At 44.1% G+C, this 27,694-nt stretch overlaps 2 protein-coding genes across 5 annotated transcripts; one reads left to right on the forward strand and one right to left on the reverse strand.

The window, feature by feature from the left end:
• Window positions 1-1,454: 1,454 nt before the first annotated feature.
• skap1 (src kinase associated phosphoprotein 1) lies at window positions 1,455-26,238 on the forward strand. 2 transcript variants are annotated; one of them, XM_037277916.1, is made up of 13 exons: window positions 1,455-1,723; window positions 2,358-2,463; window positions 2,798-2,823; window positions 3,066-3,182; window positions 12,996-13,076; window positions 13,224-13,307; window positions 13,384-13,508; window positions 13,606-13,669; window positions 14,384-14,602; window positions 16,192-16,245; window positions 16,325-16,431; window positions 23,000-23,102; window positions 25,607-26,238. In XM_037277916.1, the coding sequence occupies exons 1-12, from the start codon at window positions 1,684-1,686 to the stop codon at window positions 23,090-23,092; spliced, it is 1,116 nt and encodes a 371-aa protein (XP_037133811.1). In that variant the 5' UTR covers window positions 1,455-1,683; the 3' UTR covers window positions 23,093-23,102; window positions 25,607-26,238. The 2 variants fall into 2 exon arrangements, with proteins under 2 accessions (XP_037133811.1, XP_037133812.1); XM_037277917.1 differs by having other exon boundaries at window positions 1,461-1,723; window positions 16,328-16,431.
• Window positions 23,357-27,510, reverse strand: snx11 (sorting nexin 11). Of its 3 annotated transcripts, XM_037277904.1 has the most exons (8): window positions 27,106-27,288; window positions 26,328-26,430; window positions 25,949-26,035; window positions 25,370-25,470; window positions 25,127-25,222; window positions 24,833-25,060; window positions 24,547-24,685; window positions 23,357-24,516 (listed from the first exon to the last, which is right to left on the reverse strand). In XM_037277904.1, exons 2-8 carry the CDS (start codon window positions 26,340-26,342, stop codon window positions 24,040-24,042), a joined length of 1,143 nt encoding a protein of 380 aa, XP_037133799.1. In that variant the 5' UTR covers window positions 26,343-26,430; window positions 27,106-27,288; the 3' UTR covers window positions 23,357-24,039. The 3 variants fall into 3 exon arrangements, with proteins under 3 accessions (XP_037133799.1, XP_037133798.1, XP_037133797.1); XM_037277903.1 differs by lacking the exon at window positions 27,106-27,288 and adding an exon at window positions 27,295-27,510 and having other exon boundaries at window positions 23,357-24,685; XM_037277902.1 differs by having other exon boundaries at window positions 23,357-24,685.
• Between the last annotated feature and the right edge of the window lie 184 nt (window positions 27,511-27,694).

Below are 27,694 nucleotides of genomic sequence, written 5' to 3' on the forward strand. Positions count from 1 at the left end.
TAAAACCCAGGGTGAGGGAATTAAATCTATTAAAGCATTTGCTAATATGTGCTCTTCTTGGTGAAGGTAATGTATGGATCCTTTCAAAACCTAATCGGCTATGACGAAGACCGAACAACAGTAGCTGTTGTGTAATTTCTAAACACGAATGCAGCAGCCATTATTGACTGTGAAAAAGAGTAGGCTTAGCACTTGCAGAAATGCCAGCTCGCAAATCTGCATGGTAACTGCAATTGAGCATAATTATACCATTCCCAAGTGTTGGTGAATGTCTTGTATGCATACTCAAAGCAGCAGTATTTTCTCATTACCATAAAATCACAATGGGCAACAGATGCAATAAATTCTTTCTTTAACAAAGCATCCAGTGAGGGTATGCACTCGATGTCAAATATACCAGGACAGCCAATCTATCATGAAACGTTTTGGTGCGATTACCTCTCTAAACGAAAACTGTGGCTTTATTGTAATTGTGATTTCCGATTTCGCTAAGATTCATGAATGCAGCATGCGCAACAACACGGAAGTAAACGTCTCGTGCGTATTTAACACAATTTTTTTTATTGCTTTTTTTGTGCAAGGAGTTTGATCTAAAAGTTTGCTAGAATTTAAATAGGCCTTTATATTTGACTAGTTTAAAGCAGACACCTGACATAATTTGGATTTGTGTAATGAACCGAACAAAAGATGAACAAAACACGAAGCAACAACTGATACTGTGTAAATTTTTTAAAAGTTTCATAGTGAAGTTTTGAAATTATTTAATTGTTATAATTTTGTAAAATGTATTAATTTATTTTTAATTCAAACAAACGTTTCCGGGTTACTAATTAAGGTCACCTGGCTAGCCGATTAGCAAATGCGTCACTTCAAGATGGCGTCGGTCCCAAAACAGCGCCCGGTTCAACAAAAGTAACGTTCGATATGATCAAAAATAAAGGTAAATAACTGTTATACATTTCAAAGTAGTTGTTACATATGAACACGTGACCTAAAATTTGGTTCTGTCAAATGTAGGAGTTTGATGTTTAAAAAGGTACGTCACAACAGTGGCTTCGTTATTTGTCGCCATATTCCAGATTTGATAACTAATAAATACCGTGATCCACAATATATTTATCTACTAATGTGAAAAAAATTGATAAAAACATATAGATAATTCTCCCTTTGTGATGTACTGCACGTTCTTTCGGTACATTTTGTTTCATATTTTACGTATATATGCCGGTGTTGTATACAGTAAAATGATACCTCGCTTTGTTTTTAATATGTATTCATACTTATTTTTTTTTTTATTCACACACCAGTAAAGTAGGACAGGTACAGTACCTTTGTTAGCAAATTACACCATTTGTACGCAACAATGTAGTGAGATGGCTTAATGAAACCTTTTTTTTATATGGTTGTGATGCTGCAGTATGAACCGGGGCCTTTGTTTCCTGTCAAACCGGTTGTCGGCATCGACTGAGAAACCACAGGAAGTTATCATCTTGCTCGCACGCCCCTGGTAACCCATCGTCGTCTGTGCACCTCGATGCTACTGCCACGGAAGTTGTGTTTCAGAGTGCAGGTGCTTCTTGTTTCTGTGTCAACACTGTAACAGGACGCCAGGTCGGGTGTTCGAGTGAAAAGGAAAAACTACGCCTGGACGAGAACAGTGTGTTGCAATTGTGGACGTGAGGAATGGGGACCATCCCTAACGACATCAGGAGACTACTGGATGGTAATTTTTCCATTACTTAGCTATGCATTTTTTTTCTTTTTTTAAAACACATCTTCAGTGGTTGAAGTGGGCCAGTGAAAACTATAAAAGGCACTGTATAGCAAATTGGGAGTGATTCAAAACATATCCCTTACCATGCACAGCAAGGATATAGCACCAACCATTTGCATGTGTGATCTGGTGAGAGGGTGAAAGAAACAAATCAGATTAGTAGTGTGGGCCAACCTGTTTGTTAGCAGCATCACACTTTCGTATGTGGATATCGCTTCATGCATTCCATTAAAATCCCAAATTTCTTTTTGGAAAGTACATTTAACAATTGTTTTTGACAAAAATCCAAATTGGCAGTGTGTGTAGCCTTACCCTCAGCGACAAAAGACAATGACCCTTTCAGTCAATGCTTCTCCTTTTTTATTTGTAATCAACTAAAAGATATTATAGATTTAATAATGATAGTACTCTGCTTTTAACTGTATGAGATGATCCCCAAGAGTTTCATGATTCAAAAGAGTCTTGTTCCAAATTTGAACACACTAAAGCACCATTCACTCATTTTCCTAATGGAGCTAAGGTCTATTGAGTACTCGCCACTATTCTAACTTTCGTTTTTTTAATTTTTTTTATTTGTATTCAGACTGTGAGCTGTTTGTATCCGAGATACTCGAGGACGAGCGGCTGAGTGAAAATGCGTCCGAGACCCGCAAAATCTTACTGAATAATTTTAGGGTGGTGCACGTGAGGTAAGAGTTGACATCATCAGTGTTTAGATATTTTTTTCTTTCTTTCTGAAAGGTCCACTCAAGCGTCACAGTGTAATTTCATGGCCCAATTATCTAATGTTTGTTGCTAATACTGAACAAGAACTCTAATTGGTGCTGTAATTGCCTTAAACACAGTTTGCTGCATTCAGATGAACTCATTGAGTCTAATGGTTTCGTTGCTTATTGCTGTTATCAGTTTTTACGAGAGAACCTTTTTCTTATCATTTCCTTTTAATTTGATTCAATTTGTGGATGCCATAGTGACATAACGTGATACCAGAGAAACTTGAATGTTTTTTTTTCCTTTTTCTAGAAACCCTCAGGAATTCCCTTTCCTCCGTAAGTATCATTCCCTGCATCTCTAACACATGACCTTTGTGTGCACACGCCATTTGCAACAACCTGGTGGGGAGGTGTGAATGTTTGTTAGCCTCACTGAGATGAGAAGATCAGACATTGGTATTTGTAGTATTGGTGTATTTATTTTACAGACACCCCCCCTCAGTTTACAGCTTTGGTAGTACTTTTACTTGAGCTCTGCCACCGTGCTTGACTGCAATTTCATCCACCGCTTCATTCAGCCGACTCGAGGGAGGAAGACGGTTCTGACGACAACCGCAGCTCCAGCCTGGGTCGCTCTGCACCGTCGGACGACGCCTCACTGGCTTCTGACAACCAGGACGACGGGCCGATTGAGTGTGAGTGCCCACTGTCTCACTTTCCATCTGCGTGCGTGTGTTCTGTTGATTGAGCGAGGCAATTAAAAGGAAGAGTTATCGTTGGTTTCCTTGGAGAAAGCTGCCCTGCCGCACTTTTAACACCCTCTCAGATGGCCTCTTCACTCCACAGGAAGCACACATTGTTGTCCTAATTTGAGAAAACAGATCACGCCATACCTCCGTGACATCACTGACTCCTCCCTCTAAAGACCCCCCTTCTCTCCATCATTGGCCAGTGAGCAGGTGGGCTTTCTGCCGCTTCCTCACAGGGCCGATTGGTGAGCTAGAGCGCCCCCCGGTGACCGTTGGGTGCTGTCGGCAGCCCGCGCGGCCGAGAAGGCTGTGTAGCTGCGGGCTGCTGTCGTGATTGATTGAGCCCCGGCCCCTCTATTCTTTCACAAGCGGGTTTGAAATACAACACTGTACCTGAGGGGCCATGTGTGTCCTGGCCCTCTCTGGCTTTATCAATCTTCCCCTCCATCTTACATCCTCCCTCCTCGTCAGAATTTTTGTATTCCCGACTCGCCGCGCCAGCTAATCGCCCTTGACATGCCGCAGGTGGGCATTATTGACTCGGGCGCCTCTGGTGCCCATTTCTTTTATATTTATTTATTTCGGGGAGCACATGTAGACGATTCCGTGCGTACGGGGGGAAAATGTTTACGGTGGTTTTAGCGCACTGCTCATTAATGCCAGCTGGTTGTCGTCAAATATGGCTACGTGAAGTCTTGCGTCTCTGCGAGGCGGGGAAAGTGGAGCAGATGGCGGGATGATCATAATTATTCTATTTTTTTACAAACTTCCTTTAAAATAGGCAGCGCGGTGGACGAGCGGTTTGGGCATCTGCAGAGGCTTTGGGTTCGAATGTGGGCTCTGGCCTTCCTGGTGTGTAGCTTGCACGTTCTGCAGCTTCTTCCCACGTCGTAAAAACATGCACGTTATGTTACTAGAAGACACACAATTTCCAGTTAGCCAAATAATTTCATCGCACTCAATATTGCATTTGCGACATCCAATTATTTATTTTTTTTCTCGTGTATTTTTGAAGTAACACAAGCAATACATTCATCAGTATTATGATAATCACAATTATATTGTATAAAAGTCTTTTGTTTTATGGTACGTTAGGTATATGCTAAAATAAAGGCAAATGAACCAGGCATTTAATATGAAAGACAATATATTATCTTTTTCAATTAGAGTTAGGAACTTACTAAACAGTTCGACTTGTGTACTGTAAATAATTAAATAAAATATGATAAAAGAAAACATGTACAGTATACACTGAAAAAATTCCAGCCTGCTAGCAAATAGAAAATCCCCCCACCTTTTTTTTCTTCAAAATTTCAGTCTTTCTTAGTTCAAAATTGTATTCTGTTACATTTCAATTTGAATTTGATTTAATAGTTCATCCCTAGAGCCAAAGTCAGCTGCGATGGGCTCCGGCTCGCTCGTGACCCTAATAAGGACAAGTACAATAGAAAATTGATGGACTTGCTTTAAAATGCCTTTAAATGCTCTCGAAGGCTTCACTTTCAAATGTTTTCCCGATCTTCGATGTACACATTTTAAAACCTTGCTGTAAATGCTTTTTTTCTTTCTTCTCTTCAGATGTGAGCGATAGCCAATTAAGCCTCCAATGTGCAATTTAGCCCGAATCAAACATCATCAGATAGCTGGACTTGAAACGTAAACATTTTAGCGTGGCATTAACAAGCGCAACCTTTGCTTCCCTGAGAGGAGCCTCCGGCGCTGTGTGCTTTTTTTTCTCATGATGGTGTTAGCGTAGTGAATGGCTTGTGTCCTCAGCCAAAGGGCATGCGGAGTTCAAAGTTCAACCTGTGTTCACCGGGCGCACTTTCTTGCAGGGGGGGGTAAAAAAAAAAAAAAAAAACGCTTAATGAAAATCAGTGACATCATACGTCAGGCAGTGCTCATTTAAATTCCCTGGGGATGGATTTGATTGGAGTAGAATTAGTCGTGGTTGTATTCTTGGCTGTGGGTGGAATCCTTCACTCATTTTCTACTCTTTAATCACTATATAGAGATTTTCATGTAGCAGACTATATAATTCACTCATCAGTCGGATGAAAAATAATTTTGAAACACACGCTTATTACGTCATTGCAATTACAGCTTACTGGGTCAGATAGATTAGCATCTGTAATAAATATTGACCAAATCGATAAATTCTAATAACATTAGGTTGTTTTAAACTGAGTGCATTCCGCAGAATTGATACGAGCAAATGGAGGTGCAACGGGTAATTGACAACTAATCGACGATCCAAAAATCTGTTATTTTGAGATTGGATTTATTTTTAATGATTCACTTTGTTTATTATTGTTCTTTGTATTTATTTGTTATTGAAGCGCGATTATCTTATCGTATTTGCGAGTTCCTCAAGGACGAGGATGCATCAACCCGGGCAATTGCCGGTCTCTCGTCCCGAAACCGGAGAGTGAGCGAGTGCCAAGCGGGCGGCTGCGTTTTCTACGCCTCGGTTTGATGAGATGCGGCGGGCCGTTGTCTTCGCCGGAGCGGCTGACACCAGATTTGTAATGGCTGACGGGAACAGATGGAGGCTCCATTGTTTGGTCGGCTGTCTGCATGCTAATGTGAACTGAGTTTCACCCGTTGACCGCACCGCTGACCCCTCAGCTCGCCTGCGTCCTCGCCGCGGCCTCGTCTGACGCAGACCGTGCCCTCCACCTCGCGCTCGGCTATTTGGGGCTCATGCACCGTGCACCATTTTTCACCCGCACACACACACACACACACACACACACACACACACACACACACACACACACACACACACACACGTGCAAGCCCCTCCTTTTTGCATGCATCACATTCCTGCACATCTAAATACATAAACACAGAGGCACAATGTTTTGTCCTATGAAACAAGACACACACAGGCACACACATACACACACAAATACAAACTAGACTAATGGGCCTGGTCAGTTTAAAAAAAATTAAAATGTACAATATTTAATTTTTGATAAAATAATGATTTATAATTTTGCAATTTATTCATTTTCAATTGTAATATTTTGAAATAGAAATTTCATTTTTCCATTTTCTTATATTTCCAATTGAAAAAAAAATGGTTAACTTTACGATTCCATTTTAATTGATATGCAATTAATCAGGGGTCACCAACCAATTAGCCCCCATGAGTAGCCTGTGGGCCTGTTCTAAAAATAATCCTTTGTCGTCTTGGGTGTTAGCGCGGTGTTGCTAAGCTGTACCTTGTAATTGTCTTTTCCTCTTAAAAGCATACCCGACTTGCCTCAGCAATTCGGCAATCGTGTGTTAAGAGCTCTAACGTCATATATTTGGCGACTGGGTAAGGGCAGGTGTGTTTGACGCCTCTTTAAGCAACGCCAAGCTTTCCTCCAGCAATTACAGTATTGGCAGAGGAGTTTAGCGGCAATATAACCAGTGCGAAGCGATGTTTCACGGCTTGCTCATTTGAATACGAGCGGCCAATCTGCAGTAACAACATTATTGCACCGAGCTGGCAAATGGAATATTAAATCTAAAGGCTGTCAGTTTGGAACGGCGTTACGAGGGCCGGTGCGCTCGAAAACGAAATGTTCTCCATCAGCAAGCTTGTCCATGCCAACTGGCTCCTGGCGGCGCGAGGCGCCAAGTTAAGTCACGGTGAACTTTGTGTGAGAAAATTCCCTCACACACAGAGAAATTATTTGTCGCGTGTTATTTAAGAGCTTCCCAGCGTTAGCAAAACCTGAAGTGTATAACAAAAATGCTGAATTAGCTAATTGGTAAAGACACGAGGTGTCGAGGTTTCTATGCTTGCATCCGATAGCTGTTCAATGAGGCGTCTCTTTCTCTGTCTTTATATCCAAGCAACCTTTTCAACTTTTGAACTTCACTCAACCCCTGTGAGGTGCCTACGTCCGGCGTTGGCTTCCGCTGTGAGAAGTTTGCGACTCGATCGCAGCTCTGGCCACGTTTGGCGGCAGCTCGTTTACGACCGAGGCAACAACTATGCTAATGACCTCCACGCCGGCTCGTTCCCCTCCGCTCGCCGCGTTCGGGCGAGCGGCCATTACGAGGCGGCGACAAGCGCTTTGCATCGCTGCGACTGTTCGCCATCAGGGTTCAAAAGTTCACCGCGTTCCCCCGAGGGCTACTGTGCTGCTGTTGCTGCAGATGCTGATAGTCTTCTCTTCACACACCCCCTCTTTCTCTCTCTCTCTCCTTCTCTGTTTACACTATTAATCTTGTGCTCTCTCTCTCTCTCTCGCTCTCTCCCTATCTCACACACATTCATTCACACTGGCTGGCAAGACGAGAGCGGCTTGAAGGGGGGATTTGGACGTATTTAACCAAAGGGCATTCATCACTCTCATCTCATGGTAACCCCCCCCCCACTCCCCTGCCATCACCCCCACCCCCAACTCACAACCGCTGTGCAGCGGTTGCATCCTCCCCGTTTGTCTCACGCAGCCTCGGTCCTCGTTTGCTTTTGTTTTATTGTCGCGCTCGTTCTAATTACAAGCGGCGCTCGCCTCCGGAGCGGCGCTCTCCAAGCGCTTGCGGTGGGGGGTGCGGGGGGGAGTAAAAAAAAAAAAAAAAAGGCAGAGGGAAATTGTGCTGCAGTCCATCTGTAAGGCGGCGCGCGGGCAGAATGCAAAGTGGGAAGTCCTAATCTCCCCCAGAGCTGTCAATGTCACAGACAAATAGCAACACTATCAGATGCGGCGGGTTCACGCAGAGGTTAGCGTTCCCAGGTACCCTCCCGCGCGCTCTCTCCTCCTTTCTCTGCCGCCTTGCTAATGAGAATTTGATTTTGCCCTCCACTGGAATCCATTTCTGAAGATGAATGGAGTTGCGATGCCAAGCCCAGGTGGCCTCACTGATTTCTTAGGGAAATAAATGAAGATGGGAGATTTGCGCCGGCCCGCTCGCGCGCACACTTTGCCGACTCCCTAAGCCTCTGGGATCCTCGTGTTTAATTGTTGCTCTAATGAGCACTTTAGGCTCATTAACATGCCCTTGTGGACTTATTGGAGGATGTTGACGATGCATCCCTCTCGACGCCGCCGGCCAGAGTCGGCGCCGCATGTCCGAGCCAAGTGGGCCAGCGCGGTCGTGCCTTTGTTTTTTTTACTCTCGCGTTTCGAGTTAAAGGACGGCGTTTAGATGAATTCTTTTGGCATAGGAGAATGTCTCGTTTGTTAGCACTTTATTTAAAGGAGCCATGTGGTTCTTTTTTTACCTTGAAACGTTTTGAATAGAAACTGAAACCCATTTGAACTGGTAGAAAGAGATAACAAACCCAATTGAATGTAATTCAATTTTCTGAATTGTTTTCAAATGTATTTTTTATAATTGTAATACTTAGTGATTCTCACATTAAACGGTGTGAACTATCCAAGTAACAATCAAGCGTAATTACAATTAATGTTTGGGATAAATTTCTGCTCCATTAACATGGAGACATTTTTTCTTATGAATTGATTTTTATTATGTATCTAGTTTCTTCAGTGGCAATTACATTAAGTGTTTGTGTGTGTGTGTTTAAGTAGATGTATTAAGATTTTTTACATCTTTAATTCAATTTTGTAAATATTTTCTTTTTTTTTTTTTAGAGCATTACGCTTTAAAATGATGAAAAATGGAATTTCAAATACATTTACATTTTTGTCATTTTTGTTCTATTAATACCATGTTTGAATTTGACATGTCAAAACTAATCATAAGTCGCAAACAACATATTAATGGTAAAATTAATGAAAACAATTTGTTCGGTTATTATTAAACTATTTTTATTTATGAATAGGAACTGTCTGGAAAATTCATACCATATAAATTCTGTATAACACATTTATATCCTTCTAATTTTAGCAACTTTTTCATTTTATTTTAAAGATAGTAAACATAAAACATTAGTGAGGAAATTATTGGAATTACACAAATTACAATAATTAATTTCTATCTACTTAAAAAAATGAATACTGACCTTTTTAACCCAAGTGAAATTTTGTCACCAGATGTTAGTACTTTAAAAAACTATATTGCCATATATCTTTTATTATAATAATAATTGGACATTGTTTAAAAAAATGACAGTCCTATTACTGAAGAACAGCAATAAGAAAATATGTACTGAGTATTAGTGCCATTTCAGTGGAAATAAAATCAAGTACAAATCGCAATAACTGTACATTTCAACGTGTTGATTTTTCCCAAAGTGTTTTAGCCTCCAGGCTGGTTTTGACGGCCCCGTGTCCCGTTTTTATCGCCCATCCGACGCCTCTCTTGTGGGCCCCGGACGCCTCCGTTGTTAGTATTTATATTCTTTTTTCTTTTTTCCACCTCGGCCGTCCAAGCGGCTGAAAAGCGTCCCCTGCGATTAGAGGATCATTGTATCTGCACTTAAGCATTTGAATGGTGGTAGTAAATCTACAAAAGGGAAATTCAGGGTCACCGTCGACGCCGCTTATAGCTGCCCAGGGGGAAGCCCGTGTCACGTAGTAAATTTAGCCCCTTAGTGTGCTTTGCGTCGGCCGTGTGCGGGTTAGAAATGTCATCTTCTTTTATCCCATCGTCAAGATGAAATAATTATTTTCAAATTTTGTGAAAGTACAAAGTTAGAGCAGAAATGATTAGTTTCTTCTGAATTTGCTCACATAACTGTTCAGCAATGATTTTACTATTTAATTTGTTTTCTGTGTGGCCACAATTTTTTTTTTTTTTGTGCACGTTATATCAAATTTATATTCCTTGTGTGCATATCTGTATTGTGGCCCATGTCAAGTCCCCATATAAAAGTGTTACTATGACGATTGGGGAAAAAAAAACTGAAAACTTCCTGTGTTCAAAACTGGAACCAGGAAAAATTGCCCAATCACTTCTCCTTTGTATCAGGGCCTTAGAAGGCTTTTTACCTGCAGAGATTTGTGACTTAATCTGATTGACGCGCCTGATCAAAAAGCCCATCATAAATTGCCGGTGCCATTAAAGCTGATTAGATGACGACGCAGGCATCTCCCAAGCCCGCCGTAATGCGTCGCATGTTTTGTGTGCATTAGGAGCTTCTAAACACGCTCTCTTGTATCGACGACTTGGGCCCTAATCAAATCAGGCCGAGGGGAGGAGGGAACGGGAGGACGCGGTGCCCTTAACCTTAGTGCCTGTCGGTCTGCGCGCTCGCTGCAGGGACGCGCCGCAAAGGCCTCCCTTCCGTAATGAGGAAAAATGCGTCAATTTGGCCTGGGCCTGTGCGCAGATTGAGCACCGGGCGGGTGAAGGTCCACCCAGTGAATCCTTTTTCCTAATCAAGGACGCCATCGGAAAGGCTCTGCGGTCGCTCGCTCGCTCCCTGGAATCAGCAGCATTCCTCCCCGCAGCCCCCTCAGGGCCGAGCCGCCCCTCTCTGCCTTCTGTTTCACCTCATCAGCAGGGTTCACGTGGGGGTCAACCCCCCCCCCCCCCCCCCCCCCCCCCCCCCCTCAACACTGCATTCAATACAATACCTCTCGCATCCAAGGACTAAGCACAGGAGAGAGGAAACATATGACAACTTGATGCCTACCTGCGCTTTGTCACCTCCTGGGATCATCTAATGAGTAAAAAGAATGACATGCAAGGCATGGAACAAATAAATTACCATAACACAATTCAACAAAAATGTGTATCATATTAAATATTACACGTCGACATAGAGAACACTGACAGCATTTCATGTCAATATTTGTATTCTGCGGTATGGCGAAATGGCCTTTCCCAAAGCACGACCACCTGCCGTATGTACCGCTCCACTCCCGCCGCAGCATCCCCATATTCTTCTGCGTCAACTCATCTGGATCTCTGCTGCTCCGGCGCGTCGGGGTGGGCATCAACGCAACATTATGACCACCGTTAGTTCTAATGCGGCGTATTAGCTGCGCCGCCCGAGCATTTCCTTCCATTCCTGATTGACTTTGAGCTCGACCGGAGTGGATTTTAATGAGAGTAGTCATTAAGCTCCTCTGCCGCTGCCCCCGTCATCTGTCATCCATCAGCCTTCAGTCTTCTGAGCTGCTAACGTCACGCTGGGACGGTGTGAATAACCAAATGAGAGATGTGCCAAACAGCTGGCCGCCCCATGCGACTCTCCTCAATGTGAAAATGTCTCACTATCCATCCATAGTGACCACAATAATGCTACTCAAATCATCTTTCACCATTGAAATGAATGGAAACGCTATTAATCCGTTCCATTCTCACTAACGGTCCCGATCTCTGCAAATACAAACTCGCTTTTCGTTTTTGATGTTTTGAGGCCTTTTGTTGCTACTCCGCATCACCTCCATTCAGCGAACGCGCCGCATCCGTTCTCGTGTCTCTGCGGCTAATTGCGCTCCGCTAAATAGTTTATGCGGGAAAGATCGATACGTCGCCATCAAATTAATGTCAATAGCCGAGCTGTGGATGGTGCTAATTAAAACTCAAAAGGGGATGAAAATGAAGTCGTGCTATTGGCCTGAATAATTGATCGAGCAATTTATGATTTGTATGAAAGAGTGCAGCCGTCTGCGCGCCGATTTTGATGAGGCCTTAATAACATGCATTAGAGTGCAGGGCTGGACAAAATATGGCCCGCGGGCCATGTGGGATTCATTTTGTTCTTTAATCAGGCCCAATTTGTTTTTCTTGCATTCCTTAGGCTAACTGATTAATGCTCCTGTTGCGTAGTGCTGTGGATGCTGCTCCCTTGTGGAATCATGTAGACCAAACCCATTTTCGGGAGGCGGCGGGAGGTCAGGTGACTTAAGAGTGTACTTTGCGCCCAAATGTGTGATGTTTATTGACTCAAGCATGTTGCACCTACTTCGCCATTAGCCGGGCTCGACCTCTTGAGACGAATGAAGCGCGAGCTAGCAGACGGATGAGGGGATTATAAGGCGGGCTGCCGGCGGATAGATGAGGTGGGGAAGCGTAATGGCCGCCGTTTGTTATGATGGACTGAATCGGGTTCTTTGACAAAGCCGCCCCCTTCTCCCACCTCTGTATTTATAGTGTCGGCGGTCAGTCCATCCACAAAGGCGGGATGACGATTCGTTAACGCCTGTGCGACTCGCTCATCCGTCAGAATCGTACAATGCAGGAGACGTTACAGAAACTCCGATGAGCGTCCGGAAAGTTTCAACTGCACTAGGGATCGAATGCTCCCACCTCTAACACTGTATTACCCCCTCGGCTTCTCAAGCGGCAAAGGCGACGAATGATTGCGGAGGAAGCTGAACTTTGTTTTTGACACGCGGAAACGACACATCACAAACCTGACCCCTGGGTCAGTTTCACCATTTTTTTTTTCCTCCGGCTGAAAAAAGACACCAATGTACACATTTTCGCTCCCGGCCCTTCGATGCTAATGTAAACAAGTACTTATTAGCGACTTTGTCAAGTAGTCACAGATGTAAACATTGAAGATGTGACTTTGCAAACGAATCGAGCCGAGTCGGTGCAGCGTAAGCAGATGAATGGCTGCAGAGCTCAGCAGCACTGTAAATGTATCGATCCCACTTTCCCCAAAGCCTTGCGGCCATGTATTTGATCCATAGTGCGGAGGGCTACATCGCCATGATGACTCGCCTCGGGAATAAAGCCCATCCTGGAAAGAACCGCCGCTGAAACAATCACCAGATGAATGAAAAGCTACAAGCCTTGACGAATGGGCTCAAAATAATCATCAAACTTTGACACATTTGCCGCCGACATTAAATGGCTGAGGCAAAAAGTAAAATTCATTTTTTTTCATGTTTTCAGATTCTGAGGACATCCCCCTCACAGCAGCTCAAGACCTCGGCACGATCCTGAAGCAGGGCTACTTGGAAAAGAAACGCCGAGGTATAAATTAAGGAGGTCAGGGCCAGTGGGCAAAGCATTGCTACCGCTTAAAACTCAACTCGACTTGATCGTATTTATGAGATTTGACTTGACCTAGACTCCCTCCGGTGGCCATTACCCTAAGAGGAATTTTGCCTTCCTCTGCAGATCACAGCTTCTTTGGCTCCGAGTGGAAGAAGAGATGGTGCGTCCTCAACAATTCCATCTTCTTTTACTTTGGCAGCGACAAAGGTTGGCTAGCAAAGGCACAAGCAGTAGGTGAGCTAAATTGGTTCATGTCTCTCATTCGCCGCATCTTCCCCTGCAGATAAACAACAGAAAGGCTCGTTTTACATCAACGACTACAGCGTTCAGCTCGTCAACAACCTGAGGAAAGACTCAAAAAGAAACGCCTGCTTTGAGCTGTTTGCTCCTGGACGGAGAACTTACCAGGTTGGCAACACATGACAATTAAGTGCAAAAGGAGGGGCTTGGCGCCACTGAAATATGCTTGACCTATATTTTGGATAAAGTACCGTTTCCTCACCAGTTCACAGCCAGCAGTCCTCAGGAGGCTCGAGAGTGGGTCAACTGCATCAGCTTTGTTTTGCGAGGTAAGCGCTTTCAGGAACACACCCGAGGGATCAATTCGTTTAATTTTGGTACCAAAAAAAAAAAAAAATGTATGTTGAGGCCAATCATCTGTAGTCTCAACTCTCAAACAAAGGCACATAACTTGCATGTCATTCTCCGTCTCATGCATTATGTCGACCCCCCCCCCTGTTCCCCTCCTACTGAATTCCAGCTTACAGGAAATTGATTTGTAGCTGTTCTGGTTATTCTCCCGTGACATTGATTTCTGCTCGGACCTGATACCTCGTGTTGCAGCGGCCCCCGTCGCCCACAATGAGGCCGCTCGTCCATCTGGAGCCAGCGAAGGGCCGCCGTGCCCTCCCCGTCTACGCTAAAATAGGCTCGGGCTGGGGCCGCACCACTTGCGGGAATTAACGGAACACTCAGCAGTTTGTCTTCCTTTTTTTTTTTGATGACAAAAAGCAGCCCGATGATGGATGGGCCTCCTCAATTCGAAAAGCTGCACTACATCTTCAGCTGTATTTTTGTCCTTCTTAAGAATAGCAGATCAGACCAAATATTTCTATTTGGCGCATCATAAACAATATATCAGACAGTAGATTCAATTTAATGAACATTTGAGAGACCTTTTGGAAGCGCTCGTCATCTTTGTGTGCATTGACGAAATAATCCGAGCCAGATGGAGCCCGAAATCTAAACACAAGCTCTTTTTGTGAACATTCTTCTATCATCAGATCTCAAGTCCAGCACTATTCCATTCGATGAGGACGAGGATTATGAAGAGGCCGACGAGGACGAGGAGGAGGCCACTTATGACGACATTGAAGGGACAAGTGGGCTGACCCCCACCTGGCCAGCGGCCCCTGTCACAAACCGGCCGTCTCACAGTAGCGCTGGAAGGCGAGAGGAAGATGACGATGATGACGACAGTGACATTTACGAGGTTCTGCCAGGTATGCAGTCTCAACTCCGATTTTTGCACACCTGCCTGGACATAAATATCAAGGGGAAAAAAAAAATCACAATCAGATTAGGACCCATCGCTAGAGCCATATTTGCAATGTCCACAAAGTAGAGTTTGGGTTAAAACTGCCCAGCAACAGCAATTTGGTGGAAGTAGTCAAAGTCCGTCTGGGCGCTTAAAATAGTTGGAGCTCTTTATGTCAAGTCTGGGATAAATTTGGGTGATTTGATGGAAAACGTCCCTGCAAGTCCTGGCTGAGGGCACACGCGGCCTTGTGTCCGGCAGAAAAAGGACAAAAGGCGCGATCCGATTTTCTCAGGGCCATCGTCCATCACCGCTTCTATTAAATAAGATACATCAAGATTCAGTTTCACTCAGTGAGTACATTACCTTTGCCAAAATCTGCGCTGAGAGGCTGATCAGTCTTGTGTGTGTCACGCCGCCGTTCAAAGCCATCTGGGAGGAGGTACAGGGCCCGACCACAGATGGCGGATCGGATGACGGCCTCTTTCGTTCACATTCTCACCCCGTCACTTATCAATCAGCGCGCGGCGCACTTTGCTCTCTCGCGGCCCGCACGCGCTCATTACGTTCTCTTCAATTCGTATTTATGGCTGTTTTCATGCGGCGCGATCGCAAAGACTAATGGAAGCGGCACGACTTTGTAACTCAAGAGTTTACTTTTGCAGGATTGTCCTCAATTGTTGGCTTCGCCTTTGCACATTTTCTGGAGAGCTTTTCAGGGGGGAACAATAATGTCAGAATCATAGTACGAGCCATAACCATATTTGTCGTAACTGCATGTAAACGTATTGAACCATATCAAACCCAAGCATAATTTCTGTGGTTGGAACAATATTTTTAGTCCCATTTGAACTACTCCCTAAAGAAGCCTGCAATATTAGAACCATGTTTTTAAGATTCATTAAATTTCGTGTTCTGTTTGGAGCAGAAGTTGCTGACTCAGGACAAACAAACCGCAAAAAAAAGAAATCAAGCAGAACATTTGGACCGACAAACGTGTCAATCATTGTAGTGTGTGTGTGTGTGTGCTTGCGTTTGTGTGTGCGCGCCCTTCTCTTCCTGGAAGCTTGGGTGCAGCTTGCTGGCAGCCGTATAGTGTTGCCTGGCGCTGGCGTGGCTGTCATGGCGCGAGTGTCGACGATGGATGTGCGGGACCGACGACGGTATCACTGTGTCCCAGCTCGGCCCGCCGGGTGCGCCACGCCCCCCCCCGGCCCCCTCGGCCTATGAAGGCGCGGCAACATCCTCTTCCTTATATTGATCAGCACGTAGGAATCTGCGGCGAGAATAACGAATCATCCTCCGCCGCATTCACGTGAATCTCACTTGCACCCCAGATCCATTTGATGTAGTCTTTTATCGTCTTCTTTAATGGATGCGCATCAGCAAATGTTAGCATTGAGCTGCGTCACTTTACGCGTCTTTTTAACGCCCGTGTGAAATGCTGCCCGTCAATATAAAGTGTCAATAGCAAAGTGTTGTACAATTGATTCGAAAGAGGAGATGAAACCAAAACACTGACTGCCATAATAAAAATGGTCTTTATTTACTTAGATGAGGACTTTCCAGAGCCACCAGCTGACTGCTTGGAGTCAACCAATAAAGCAGGTGGGAATATCACATATTTGATTCATTCACTGATTATTTAAAAAAAATAAAAATACAGATTTCCCCTCTTTGTCCTCAGCAGAATTGGATTTTGCCAGCTACTACCAGGCTGTGTGGGACTGCCAGGGTGACGCGCCAGACGAGCTGTCCTTCCACAGAGGAGACCTCATTTGGATCCTCAGCAAGGTTGTGTGTGTTTTTATTTGAAGGGTTACACATTTAGCATAACAGCATTTAGCTCATCAACAATCACTATTCCATATCATTCACAAAATTGAACAAAATAACTTAAAGATTGGAAAAAAACAAACATATATGGGTTTTTGAGGTTAAAACTAATGAAAAAAATGAATTAAAAAAAAGCGAATGAAAAGTCACATTTTGAATTGCAACCAAACTACTGGCCAACAGCTGATCACGCGTCAAAACCGGGCACACAATGCCGTGTGGCTCGGCATGCTGCGGCTATTAGCGGCGGCATTCGCTGTCAGTGAGCAGCCAAATTCTCCGTTAGAAAGCCATGAAATTCGCCGTTAGAGAGGAGCGGAATACCTTATTACGGTAGTAACATTCCCCACAGAGCATGTGCGCCTCAGACAACTTAGCGGGGGCATCATTCTCCTCACAGGCACGATGGCCAAGTGCCACGGCGGCGCTGGGTAATGGCGCTGTTGTTCATTACGGCGACGCCATCTCGGGGCTTAATTGAGTCTGCCGGCAGCTTCTTTCTGTCTTCCTTCCCGTTCTCGCATCTCCCTGCAGCACCCCCTTCTGGTGATCAAAGCCTTACTTCTGCTGCTTTTAAAATAGAAATGTTGTATTGTAATTTGTAGCTATGTTTGACAGATAATTGACAATTAAAACACACACACACAGCGAATAGGCTTTACACAAACTACGATACAAACTTAAAAATAACAGATGTATTTTAGGGGTTAAAGTCTTGATGTCGTTTAAAATAAATGTTAGAGAAGTCTCCTTTTGAAAGTCGGAGAATAGCATCGGCGCGTAGCTGAACAAAAGTCTCTCGAGTCGGCATTTAATCAACATTTAAAGACACTTCAGGGTGTTTGTGGCTGACACGCAGGCACGCGAAAATAAGCTGGCAGCTCCTCCTGGCACTGCCAGATGGATGAAATGTCTTTTGACATTTGCCGGCGCTACTGATAGGCTGAAAATGTCAAAAGGGCTGCCTCGCATTTGTCTCGCTCAACGTGCCGAATAATGACAATGCATTTTATTTTGGCCATGACTCTCGAGCGATAGGAAAATAAAATGCCCTGTTTTGAACACACATAATGATGACTTGACTTCCCCTCTAAGGACGTAAAAGCATCCGCGAACGGCCGGTGTAACTCAGCTTCAAGTCAAAGTTCACTTCCACGCGTGTTTTGGAAGATGCGGTCGTAAATTGCATGCAGACAATCTCCTGTCGTCTCCTAAGTGTCTGCTTTGATGACCCACGTCCGTATAACACCCCGGCTGAATAGCACCGCGCCGATTATAGCCCGGAATCGCCTATTTACTTTAACGAGCCCTCTGGGAGGACTTCCCCGCGTCTTGTGCGAGCCGTCGACTTTTACGGCAGGAATCCGAAGAACCTTGACCTCTTGCGGTGAAATACGGGCCTTGGGCTGGGACTCGAGTCTGTCGCCTATATAACTGGGAGCCACACACATGAAATGAGTGTAATAAAAGCTCATAAATTGTGTGCCGGGCGGGGGGGGCCGCTTGTCCGCGCTGTTATGTCAACACGGCGCATAATTACAAGGTAATAAGAACACGCGCTAAGTGCTAAATCAATGGCGCTAACAACGTGTTGCGTCGAAGACCGAGTGTCGGCATTGGGGAATGGACACGCGGTGTCATGTGGCTGTGAACTGAGCGGAACGTGCCCGTTGCACACAAGACCCTCGTCCATCATTATTGATCTCTCACTTACTGTAAAGTGCGTACATTTTTACTGTATGTGTGTGCGCATATCAATGACAAAGTAAATAAATTAGGAAGATCACAACTCATGCGAATCCCATTAGATGGGGAGAATTCATCTTTCGGGCGCCACGACGCTCCCCATGCATGCAACGCGGGATGCTGCCAGATCCTTCCTTGCGTTGTTTACGCTGGGATCTCATTTAGGATCGTGTGCGTTTTTCATAACGTCAAAAATATGACTCGAAAGTGGGGGTGAGGAACTTAAAATGGAGCCGCAGTGTAGCAATAGCATGCATGCAAAATATAAGGCCCAGCATTTTGACTAAATGTTTTCACCAGATCGGCATTATCTTTTGCCCATTTATTCTTGTAGGTCAAAGATGACGACATTCGTCTCACAAAAAAATTGCAGATTTTTGCCGACTCGTCGCATCTATGTTTTGACCAGTTTTTTTTTTCCACCTCCCTCACGTCAAGTGTGGGTTTCCATAGCCCGCTGCTCCAGCGCCGATTGATTATTGATTTACACGCGGTTCCGCTATTGCTTGAATTTGTGACACTGGCTAAAGGGCTGTTGTTTCACATGTGCCCCTCGCTACAACATCAGCTTGTCCCCGCATTCTGCCCCTCTAATTTATGTGCCCGGCGACGTGGACTCCACAGGTCAGCTGTCACATTCCAGTATTCCCACGGGCGCTCATGGAGAACGGCGGGATGGAATGGGAGGAGATTTATGGCGCAAACCCGCCTCTCGTGCCTCTCCCGTTTTTTTGCTGCCATGTCTCCCCTCTTCCTCAGAGCGGCGGCCAATCAGAGCCTGCCTGGGGCAAGGGGAGCCGACCAATGGCGGGCGAGACCCAAAGTGTCCAGCCGCTTGTCAAAAGAAACTAAAGAGCGTGGACGGCAGCGACACCTCGTGGCGCCTTCCAACTAAATATTCAAATGGGAATAATGAAGTGAGGAAAAGATGGCGGAACCGTTTAAGGGAAAGGATAAAAAGGTGACTTAAAAAGACGGCCATAGGCACCCAAACAAAGATTTGTATTGTCTTTCAAATACAATTCGAAACCTTAATTACAAACCCTAACCCAGGCCACAAATACTATTTCGAAACCCTACTTTGAAAGGCTGTTGCTGCCTTGAAACCTTAATTTGATTTGTCAAGATTTTGGAACAGTGTATCTCCTTTTTTTTTTTAGTACACACATTACATTTTTAAATTATAAATGTTTTTAATTTCCATCACGTCATTAAAAGACGTGACGACGTAAAACATTTAAGTTACACAACATTTCCAAATGATAAATTGATTATTAGAATTTTTTTTATCAAATCAGTAATCGACTACTCTCAATTAATTGGTGTATTGCACCTCTAATATTTTCAACTTAGTGCGTGCCTGCGTATCTTTTAAGTGATTCCAAATTCCCCAAAAAATCAAACCCGGGTTCGTAAAAAGTCAAAAGTGGGAGACAAAAGGGATGCTGAGGTCTCCCTTTCTTCTTTTGTGTGAACTCTGTCACACCCCTCTGCTCTGTCACACAGCCATTTAAGAACCCCTGCTGCTATTGTGGCCATAGACACCAAGCAAGACATCCTATTTACCACCCCGAGTAGCAGGGGGTGAGTCTGGGGTCCGGGGTCACGCAGGAGGCAACGGTCACCGTCCGGTCAACTACAGTACGTCATTATTCAGCCCGGCCGATAGCCCGATCCATTCCGCTTAATTATTATGAACGCGAAGGTTGGGGGGGGCGTAAACAGCCGTCATCATTACAGACGCTCGGTGGCATACACAAATGCTCTTTAAATGGCCATTAGCTTAAGCAGCCGCACATCGTCCCAAAGCACACTTTTCTTTTCATCTCATCTCGTCGTGCAGAGATCTTTGCCTCTCCTCTCCTTCGTCTTTCCGAAACGATTCACGGCACTAATTAAAAGCCCTCTCGGAACAAAGACGGACGCTAAGTGGCCCTTTGGATGTGCGGAGGTGCGCAAGTGGCATTCATATTTCCAAAATGCTTCTTCATCTCTTTTGATACACGCTGATCATCTATACAGAGACATTTATTCATTTTAAATAAAAAAAAAAACGTGAATCATTGCGTCAAAAAGAAAGGTTTCGATTGCAGGTTTTTAATCATGTGGAATGGATTTTATGTAGCAAAAGTAATTGAGTGGCAACTAGTAATATTATCGGTCTAAAAAAAAGTGGTACAACCATCCCTAGTTTTAGATAAACATTTTATTAAAACACATAATAAAACATTAGTAAATATGTTCTCCCCTAAATTGCAACTTTTCCATCAATCAAAGCGACCGCTTTATCTTCGTTGCGGAACACAAGTCGGTTGGCATCCGTATTGTACCTGATTGCAAGTTACAGACGATCGGGCCTCCTCCATGTTTCTTTGTTAGCGTGATGGAGGAAGTGCCGTCTATCTTAGCGCAGGCGAGGAGGAAGAGGAGGTAGGCGGAAGGGGCGGGGCTGGGGGAGCGTTAGGCGGCGGGTTCAGCGGCGGGGCAATGAGAGACTTCCTGCGCTCCATCACTCCCAAGGCCTGCCTCAAGTCAGCTGGTGGCCAGCAAGCACCTCTCATGTACCATTATTAGCGCCGAAATTGCTCGAGATGGATAGCGCTAAATATCATGGATGGATACTAGAGATAGATACTGTTAAATCATTTACATACAGTAAATAAAATACATATTGCAAACTGTAAACTTTAACTTGACATCTGTAATAGTGACGTATTAATAGACAAATAGGGAAAGGCAGCAAATACGAGGAAGGTGGCGGCGGTGACGCCGCGGCTTCACGTTCCTCTTGGCGGTGAGTGATGTGCCTATCAGGACGCCGCCATTATCCTGCCGCCCCCCCCTTCCCCGAATGGTAAATAAAGGACGGCGGCGGGCACACTGCTGCTGTTGCCATGGCAACTCACTCCTCTCGGCAAGACCATTCCCTCGATAGCGGAGGAAGAAGTCACCGGGAGGTCAACTAGTTGACGCGCCACCACTGCCGCAGCACGGCGCTGTTGGTGCCGCTGAATGCCCACATAAGCCACTTGACCCCTAAAAAAATGAAAAATAAAATAGATATGATGAGCATGTTCCTCCAAAAATTGCATTTTACATTTGGCTTCTCCAGTTGAAGTTTTTATTGTAATTTTATTAAAGAGGAAATCCAGTCCAAAATATTATTTCAAATAATATGTGTGCCCCTACTAGTCCAACCAAGGTATTCCAATTAATATTGCGTTCATGGAATATGAATTAAGCAGAAAAAAATCAGCACAGGGGGGGCGGCCATTTTGCCACTTTGCATCGACAGAAAATGACATCACAGTGCCTCGGGGCTTCGCTTGCCAATGTCACATGACCAAACTCAGAAAACAGGTAGGCCGTGACGGTCGTTACCTGAGCCCCTTTGCATTTTAACGTCATTTTCACTCGACAGCAGGGGGTGGCGTAAATGTCAAAATGGCGGCCCCCTGAGATGGATAGTAGCGGGTGGATTTTTACAATGTTAAGCGAGTTGCTCAATCACCGGCCCCCTCTCTCAGCCCTTGCTCTGCCCCCAACTCGGCCCTCCCGCCATTTCCCCCTTAAAAAAAGGACATCACACAGAAGGAGGAGCGCGTAGTTTTTGTCATTTGGATAATTCACTCAGGGATGTGGCCATTACAGCAGGTGTACTCTGGATGAACCCGGCGCGAGCGTTTGGAAGATGGACTCTGCACGCCTGACAGACTCCCGCCGCCATTGGCTCCGCCACTCCGCCTCATACCGCGATGCTCGTATTAAAATGGCGCCACCGATAATCCAAAAGACCTTTCCGGCGGAGAATTTGAGAGTGTTTTGCACAGATGGATGCTGCAGATAAATACAATTCTCTTGTCGCTGCGAGAAGTCAGCGATGACCCCCCCCCGCCCCTTTGCCACAAACGGAATTTGAACATACACAACGCTAGCAACTGTAGTTTTCTAACAGCTGAAAGTTCGTCCGCTGGCGAGAAACGTACAACGTAAAAATTGGTTGTTCAACAAAAAAAAAGCACAAAAACAAATCACGTTGGTTCACATTGCTCACATACGATTATTTCCTCGTCTATTTCCCAAACAGCTTCGACACCAACGGCAGTAATGAAACAAAGTTCAATTAACATCTGTTTGTCCACCTGCTGGCGGCTAAATTGTTTCATTTAAAGTTAATTTTCTTCATATTGCGCCGCACAAATATATTGTTTAACCGCTCAAGGCAACGGTAGTTAATCATGTTTAATACAGCAAACAACAGGCCAAATGCGATTTGTGTGTAATTACACACAAATCGGATCAAATGTTAAAAAAAAAAAATTCTCATTTAACACTTGGTGAGTTGCTTGACGTTTTGTAAATTTCCAAAAATATACAAACGTTTTTGCTTTTTTGGTTGATTATAGTTTAATTATGACTAACATAAAAATTATAGTTTACTTGTAGGATAAACTGTTTTTATATTAAACAATATGTGAAATAAATTTACATGTACAATTAACATTTTAAAATGTTGTCTAATATTGATAAATAATTTATTGTAATCATGATATGAAGTCTTTTTTTTTGTAATCTTCACATCATGAAATAATTGGTTAGCTAACCATCATGGTATAACTAATGTAATAAAATGTTATATAGTATTTCTAATTTTATTCTTGGTATATTTGAGATATTTCAATAATCTCATGTAATGATTTATCTTAATTTGGAATTGTTTTGAAATCCCCAATCTTTACGGAGGCAACGATTGATACGTGTTATGTTTCATTGCTTCCAGGAGTACAACATCTACGGCTGGTGGGTCGGCGAACTGAACGGCAAAGTGGGTATCGTCCCTAAGGACTTCCTGCACGAGGCCTATATCTTGTGAGCTGCAGCAGGTACGGAGCAATCCACAATAAAAAAAAAAAGTGACTTGAATTCTAAAAACAGACACCACAAAATCTTCTCCCACCCCTATTGTTCTCTAAATAAAATGGCATTATTTAGAAAGATCACTAAATAATGTAGATGTTCACCAGTCACTAAAATGCATTGCATATTTAGTCTGGAGATGTTAGTTGCAGGTTTCAATGTTGGCCACAAGGCGGCAGGGTTTCTCGAAGTGATTGCAGAGTCAATGGAGACGCATTCAAACAGCAAAAAGTGTTTATTTGGGTTGATCACACTGACAGCGGACTTAATAAAATAAAAATAAAACTGTGCATTGGGAAATAAAATATCAGTGAATCTCCCTGATTAACATTTCAGCAAAATATTTAAGACTAATTGAAAAAGTATATTTTTTGATGCATGAGAGATTAGAACTGTCCCTTTTTAAACATGACAAAAATTATATTTAAGTGGCTGCAATAAAATTGACTACATGTGGAAGTTAAACTGCACAGCTTAGTCATTTATCTGTGGCAGGGTGTGAATTTTGGGTTCCCTGTACTTGCATTGATTTTCTCTGGCTTTCTCCCACATAACAAAATCATGCACATTAGGTTAAGTGACAACTATAAATTGCCCTTCAGTGTGAATGTAAAAGCTTATTTGTCCAAATATGATTAGCTGACAGACCAGTCAATTTTTTGTAAGGCCCAAAAATGAATGAATTGCTTAATTTGGTGCACAGCTAAAAGCTTCTAGAGAACTTTAGCGCCCTCTGCGGTCCCGAGCGAGACATGGCATTCAGAATTGAGGGGCATGGCAGATTATATGTATTTCTAAACCGTATAATTTTTCAAAAATATTTATTAGTATTAGGCTTATAAGCAAGAACTGAGGAAACTTGCCATCAAGCATTTATACATTTTTAGGTTTTAAAAAAAATCTTCAGTCTTCCAACTGGGAGTGTTTTCCGTGAGCTACGTCTGGAGCGGAGCTGCGCCCCAGTACACTAAAGTCATTCTCAGGAAAACTAACATCCAAAGAGTTACTCAGCTCCTGGTCATTGCGACCATTCACTTGGAGGTCCGCGACGGTCCCGTCGGACACCTGCGGCCATCGATTGTCATCTTCAGGAGAGATCTTGGCAAAGGCGTTTGGTAACAAATGCTCGTGGCTAACCTCGTCCTCTTCATCGGTGACTTGTACGATGCTCTCGTTGGACGACGAGAGCAAGGCGCCATCCTCCTCGCTAACCGCTTCCTGTCTGGATCCGACCGCCTCAGGCGGAAGCTCCTCCTCCACATCGGAATTGCTAACCAGGACCCCCAACCGAGCTTCCTCCTCAATGCCCGGAGAGTGGACCTCCAGGAGGGTTTCAATGCAACTACTCCCCGGCTCGCAACTACTCCCCGGCTCGGCGTCTTTAGTCAGCGTCAGCTCATCCTGGCCGTCCCCCAAGTAGAAGATGGCTGCCGTGGCTTTGTCCTGGACGCTCAAGTCCCGAGGTTCAAATATGTCGTCGTCGTCGCCGGATGAGAAGAGCATTGGGCTATCACAGTTTTTGTTAGGGCGAGGCTGATGAGGTCCCGGGCTGTGGAGAACAAATGTGGATGGACAACAAGAGGAATTCAAGTAATAGTCAGGAATTTGTTATTAAGACTCAATATCGGTATCAGAAAACTCAAACCCGCCCAAAAACAATCAGATATTGATGTGGTTGCGACAGCGACGCCCTCACCTCTCCATGGACTCGTAAGACACAGTGAGACTTGGCTCCTTAGCAACAGCATCCTCCTCCTGAGCCTGAGCCCAGCCCCGATTGGATGAGGCATAGGTCAGAATTGCGTCTGTCACAGAGTAGGGCGTGTGGCCTTGCACGCAGTCCAGGATATGGCCCACGGGCAGTTGCGTCTGCAGAAACAGGTGAAGCTGGCTGTCCGATAAACACACAGTCATGTTCACCACCCTGGAACACCAAAACAGTCACAGATGTAATCGAGGAAAAACAAAAGTGTGTGAAGGCGGGACTGACTTGTCCAGGAAGACTTGAAGTCCGTGACGCCTCCGCTCCAGGAAGTCCTCATTGCTGAAGGAGAAGAAGGACTTTCCAGGAAGGTCTGGAACTGGCCTAGAGAACCACAAACAACACTAGCACAGTTCAGCTAAGTGATAGATCCTGCTGAGCCTACCATGCCATGAGATGATGGCAAAGCACTATTTTTGTCTCAATGAAAGACCTCAACTTGCTTCAAAATATTTTCCACCAACTACTCACACCAAGCCGGCATACTTCTGCAGCCTCTTCTTAAGCCACGCAAACTCGCTGTAGCGTCGCCGCACGCACGACGTCTTGGCAGTGAATGCCTTACTGTTAGTCTGCAACCACACATAGAACAAAACACACTTTAGCATCCACCACTGAGAAGTTTCCAAGTCAGGTCGATAACTTCCCATTAACCTCAGTTACAGAAATGCTGAATGTTTTGTATATTTCTTTTGCATTTGTGTGCAGTCACGATTCAAGCTGACGACAGTGACGCGAGATCACGAGAGGGGGCTCGCTGCTGCTGACTCGACAATGCTAAAGACAGACGGTAGCCGCGACGACAATGCCAGGAAAGGAACTGCGAATGTCATCTGTCTCAAAGAAAAGATGTGAGATGCCCAGTTAATAGGATCAATCTGAACTATAATATTTGATATTATTCGAGAAAACCATTACAATTTTGAATATTTATTATTTTTAAAATAGGTCTTTCCTAGTGCAACAAGATTCGTAATATAAATGGGTGGTGGGGTTAACGGCGTCGTCTTTTCTTAATGGTTTTTTTGAAGAGTTAGGACCGACACTCACGTGGAGGAAGATCTTGTAATCCACGTACGAATTCCACAAGCCTTCGTTCTGTACGCGGGGGTCTTGAACCCGCACGGCAACAAACTCCTGCATTGAGGTTAAAAGAAAAATTGCATCTTTAAATATTTTATAGATCGCATCCAAAATTCTAGAATTGTTGTGTTATAACTGGAAATCATCATGGAGGGAATTACTTATAACATTAATGGTGGTCACAGTTTGTCCCTGGAACAAATTATTTCCATTGTTGTATGACTTTCTATGGGATAAAATCGATCTTAATGCATGCATTGGATGACATACTTCATTATAAAAGGACATGTGGTGGTGGGGGGGTCATATGGGAACTTAAATGTCTGACTATGATGAGGTTATTTACATCTTCGTGATTCATGGTCAGTGGTGCAATAGTGCTGGCGTGCGTAGAGAGGAGACACAAGTGGTTTCAATTCACATCCTGCACAGTGTGTCCATGACTCATCCTGTGAAGCAAAAAAAAAATGAAAGTTAACTCCAAATATTTTCCACATTAACTTCCTTCGTCCACAAATGGTGACAGATTCGAATAATTTCAATTTTTGAGTTCAATTCAGCCGAGACGTTTCGTACAAAGCTCTTATCACACTCCCAAATTAACACAAAAGAGATTTACCTTCTCGTTCCACATGTCTGATATTTCAAATTTAAAGTAATTTCCTCGCAGTTAAATTCAGATCCCCAGCACTCACGCGCAAGTTCTACAGCAACTGTACTTTGTGGTTTCCATTTCAACACTGACATCCAGCTCCGATAGCTGGCCATCACAAGGCCAGGGAGGGACAATAATCGATTGACATTAAATGAATTGTGTTACTGTGACGTGGTGCGTAAAATCAGATGGTAAGACTGGACCAGGTATAGTTACCAAACGTTGTTTTTAATCGAATGATTACTATTCCAATTACACTTCTGTTCAACGACTCACCTGTCTTGTTTTTGCGCGTCAAACAAAAGATCTCGTCAACTTCCAAATTCTCACTAATTCCCAACTGCAAAACAAAAATCATCTTTAAATGAATTTAGTGAAAAAAGATTACTGGTGCAGAAAAGCTGTCAGTGTTGTTAGTAGGTGTTTGGCAATGGCAAACAAGAGCTAAAGGTAATCCAGATGGACTTACTTTTTACGAAGAGTTTGCTTAAATTAGCAAACGGGCGTATTGTGTTTAAAGTCGGCCCGCACGTAGATGTTTTGTTCCTCTGATGAACAAGCGGCTTGTTAAGTCCAACAAGCTCCGATCTCCATTTCGCAAGTCACACAAAAATACAGTATGGTAGCCTGTGTTAGCCTCGCGACTTTATGACGTCACCTGAGAGGGTGTGTCCTCCAGGGGGGTCCCCTGACTCCCCTCCACAGGGCGTTCCCTTCAAGCCTGTTACTTTTGGTGTTTTCTCGTGTTCGAGTCATTTAAACGGAGAAACTACTTCTCGGGTTTAAAAAAAAAAAAAAAAAAAAAAGGGGCAAACTGCGTTGGCTGCAACGAAAAGCATGTCGTCATGTCGGTGTTGTTCAAGCGACATCACGCGAGACTGGTGAGTGATTGGTGGAGAATAGGGAAGCGAGCGGACTAATAAAAATATATATTAAAACGCTAGGATTCAAATCATCGCTTTTCTGACTCAGTCGTTGTTCATTTTACGAATTATCCCGGGTCATTCCGTTGAGCTGAGCTAAAAAATATATTTGTTTATACTCTATATAAAGCGCAG

This window comes from Syngnathus acus, chromosome 19 (genome assembly GCF_901709675.1).
Source record: "Syngnathus acus chromosome 19, fSynAcu1.2, whole genome shotgun sequence".
In the NCBI taxonomy this organism is placed as follows: domain Eukaryota; kingdom Metazoa; phylum Chordata; class Actinopteri; order Syngnathiformes; family Syngnathidae; genus Syngnathus; species Syngnathus acus.

Bases quoted from the DNA above. Each gene is read 5' to 3' on its own strand.
- skap1 (XM_037277916.1), top strand. From the start codon at position 1,684: ATGGGGACCATCCCTAACGACATCAGGAGACTACTGGATG. The intron at 3,183-12,995 runs GTGAGTGCCCAC...TCATGTTTTCAG, and splicing joins GGACGACGGGCCGATTGAGT to ATTCTGAGGACATCCCCCTC. The intron at 13,670-14,383 runs GTAAGCGCTTTC...TTCTATCATCAG, and splicing joins CATCAGCTTTGTTTTGCGAG to ATCTCAAGTCCAGCACTATT.
- snx11 (XM_037277903.1), bottom strand. The intron at 25,471-25,948 runs GTGAGTGTCGGT...GTGTGGTTGCAG, and splicing joins ATTACAAGATCTTCCTCCAC to ACTAACAGTAAGGCATTCAC. The intron at 25,223-25,369 runs GTGAGTAGTTGG...GTGGTTCTCTAG, and splicing joins CAGAAGTATGCCGGCTTGGT to GCCAGTTCCAGACCTTCCTG.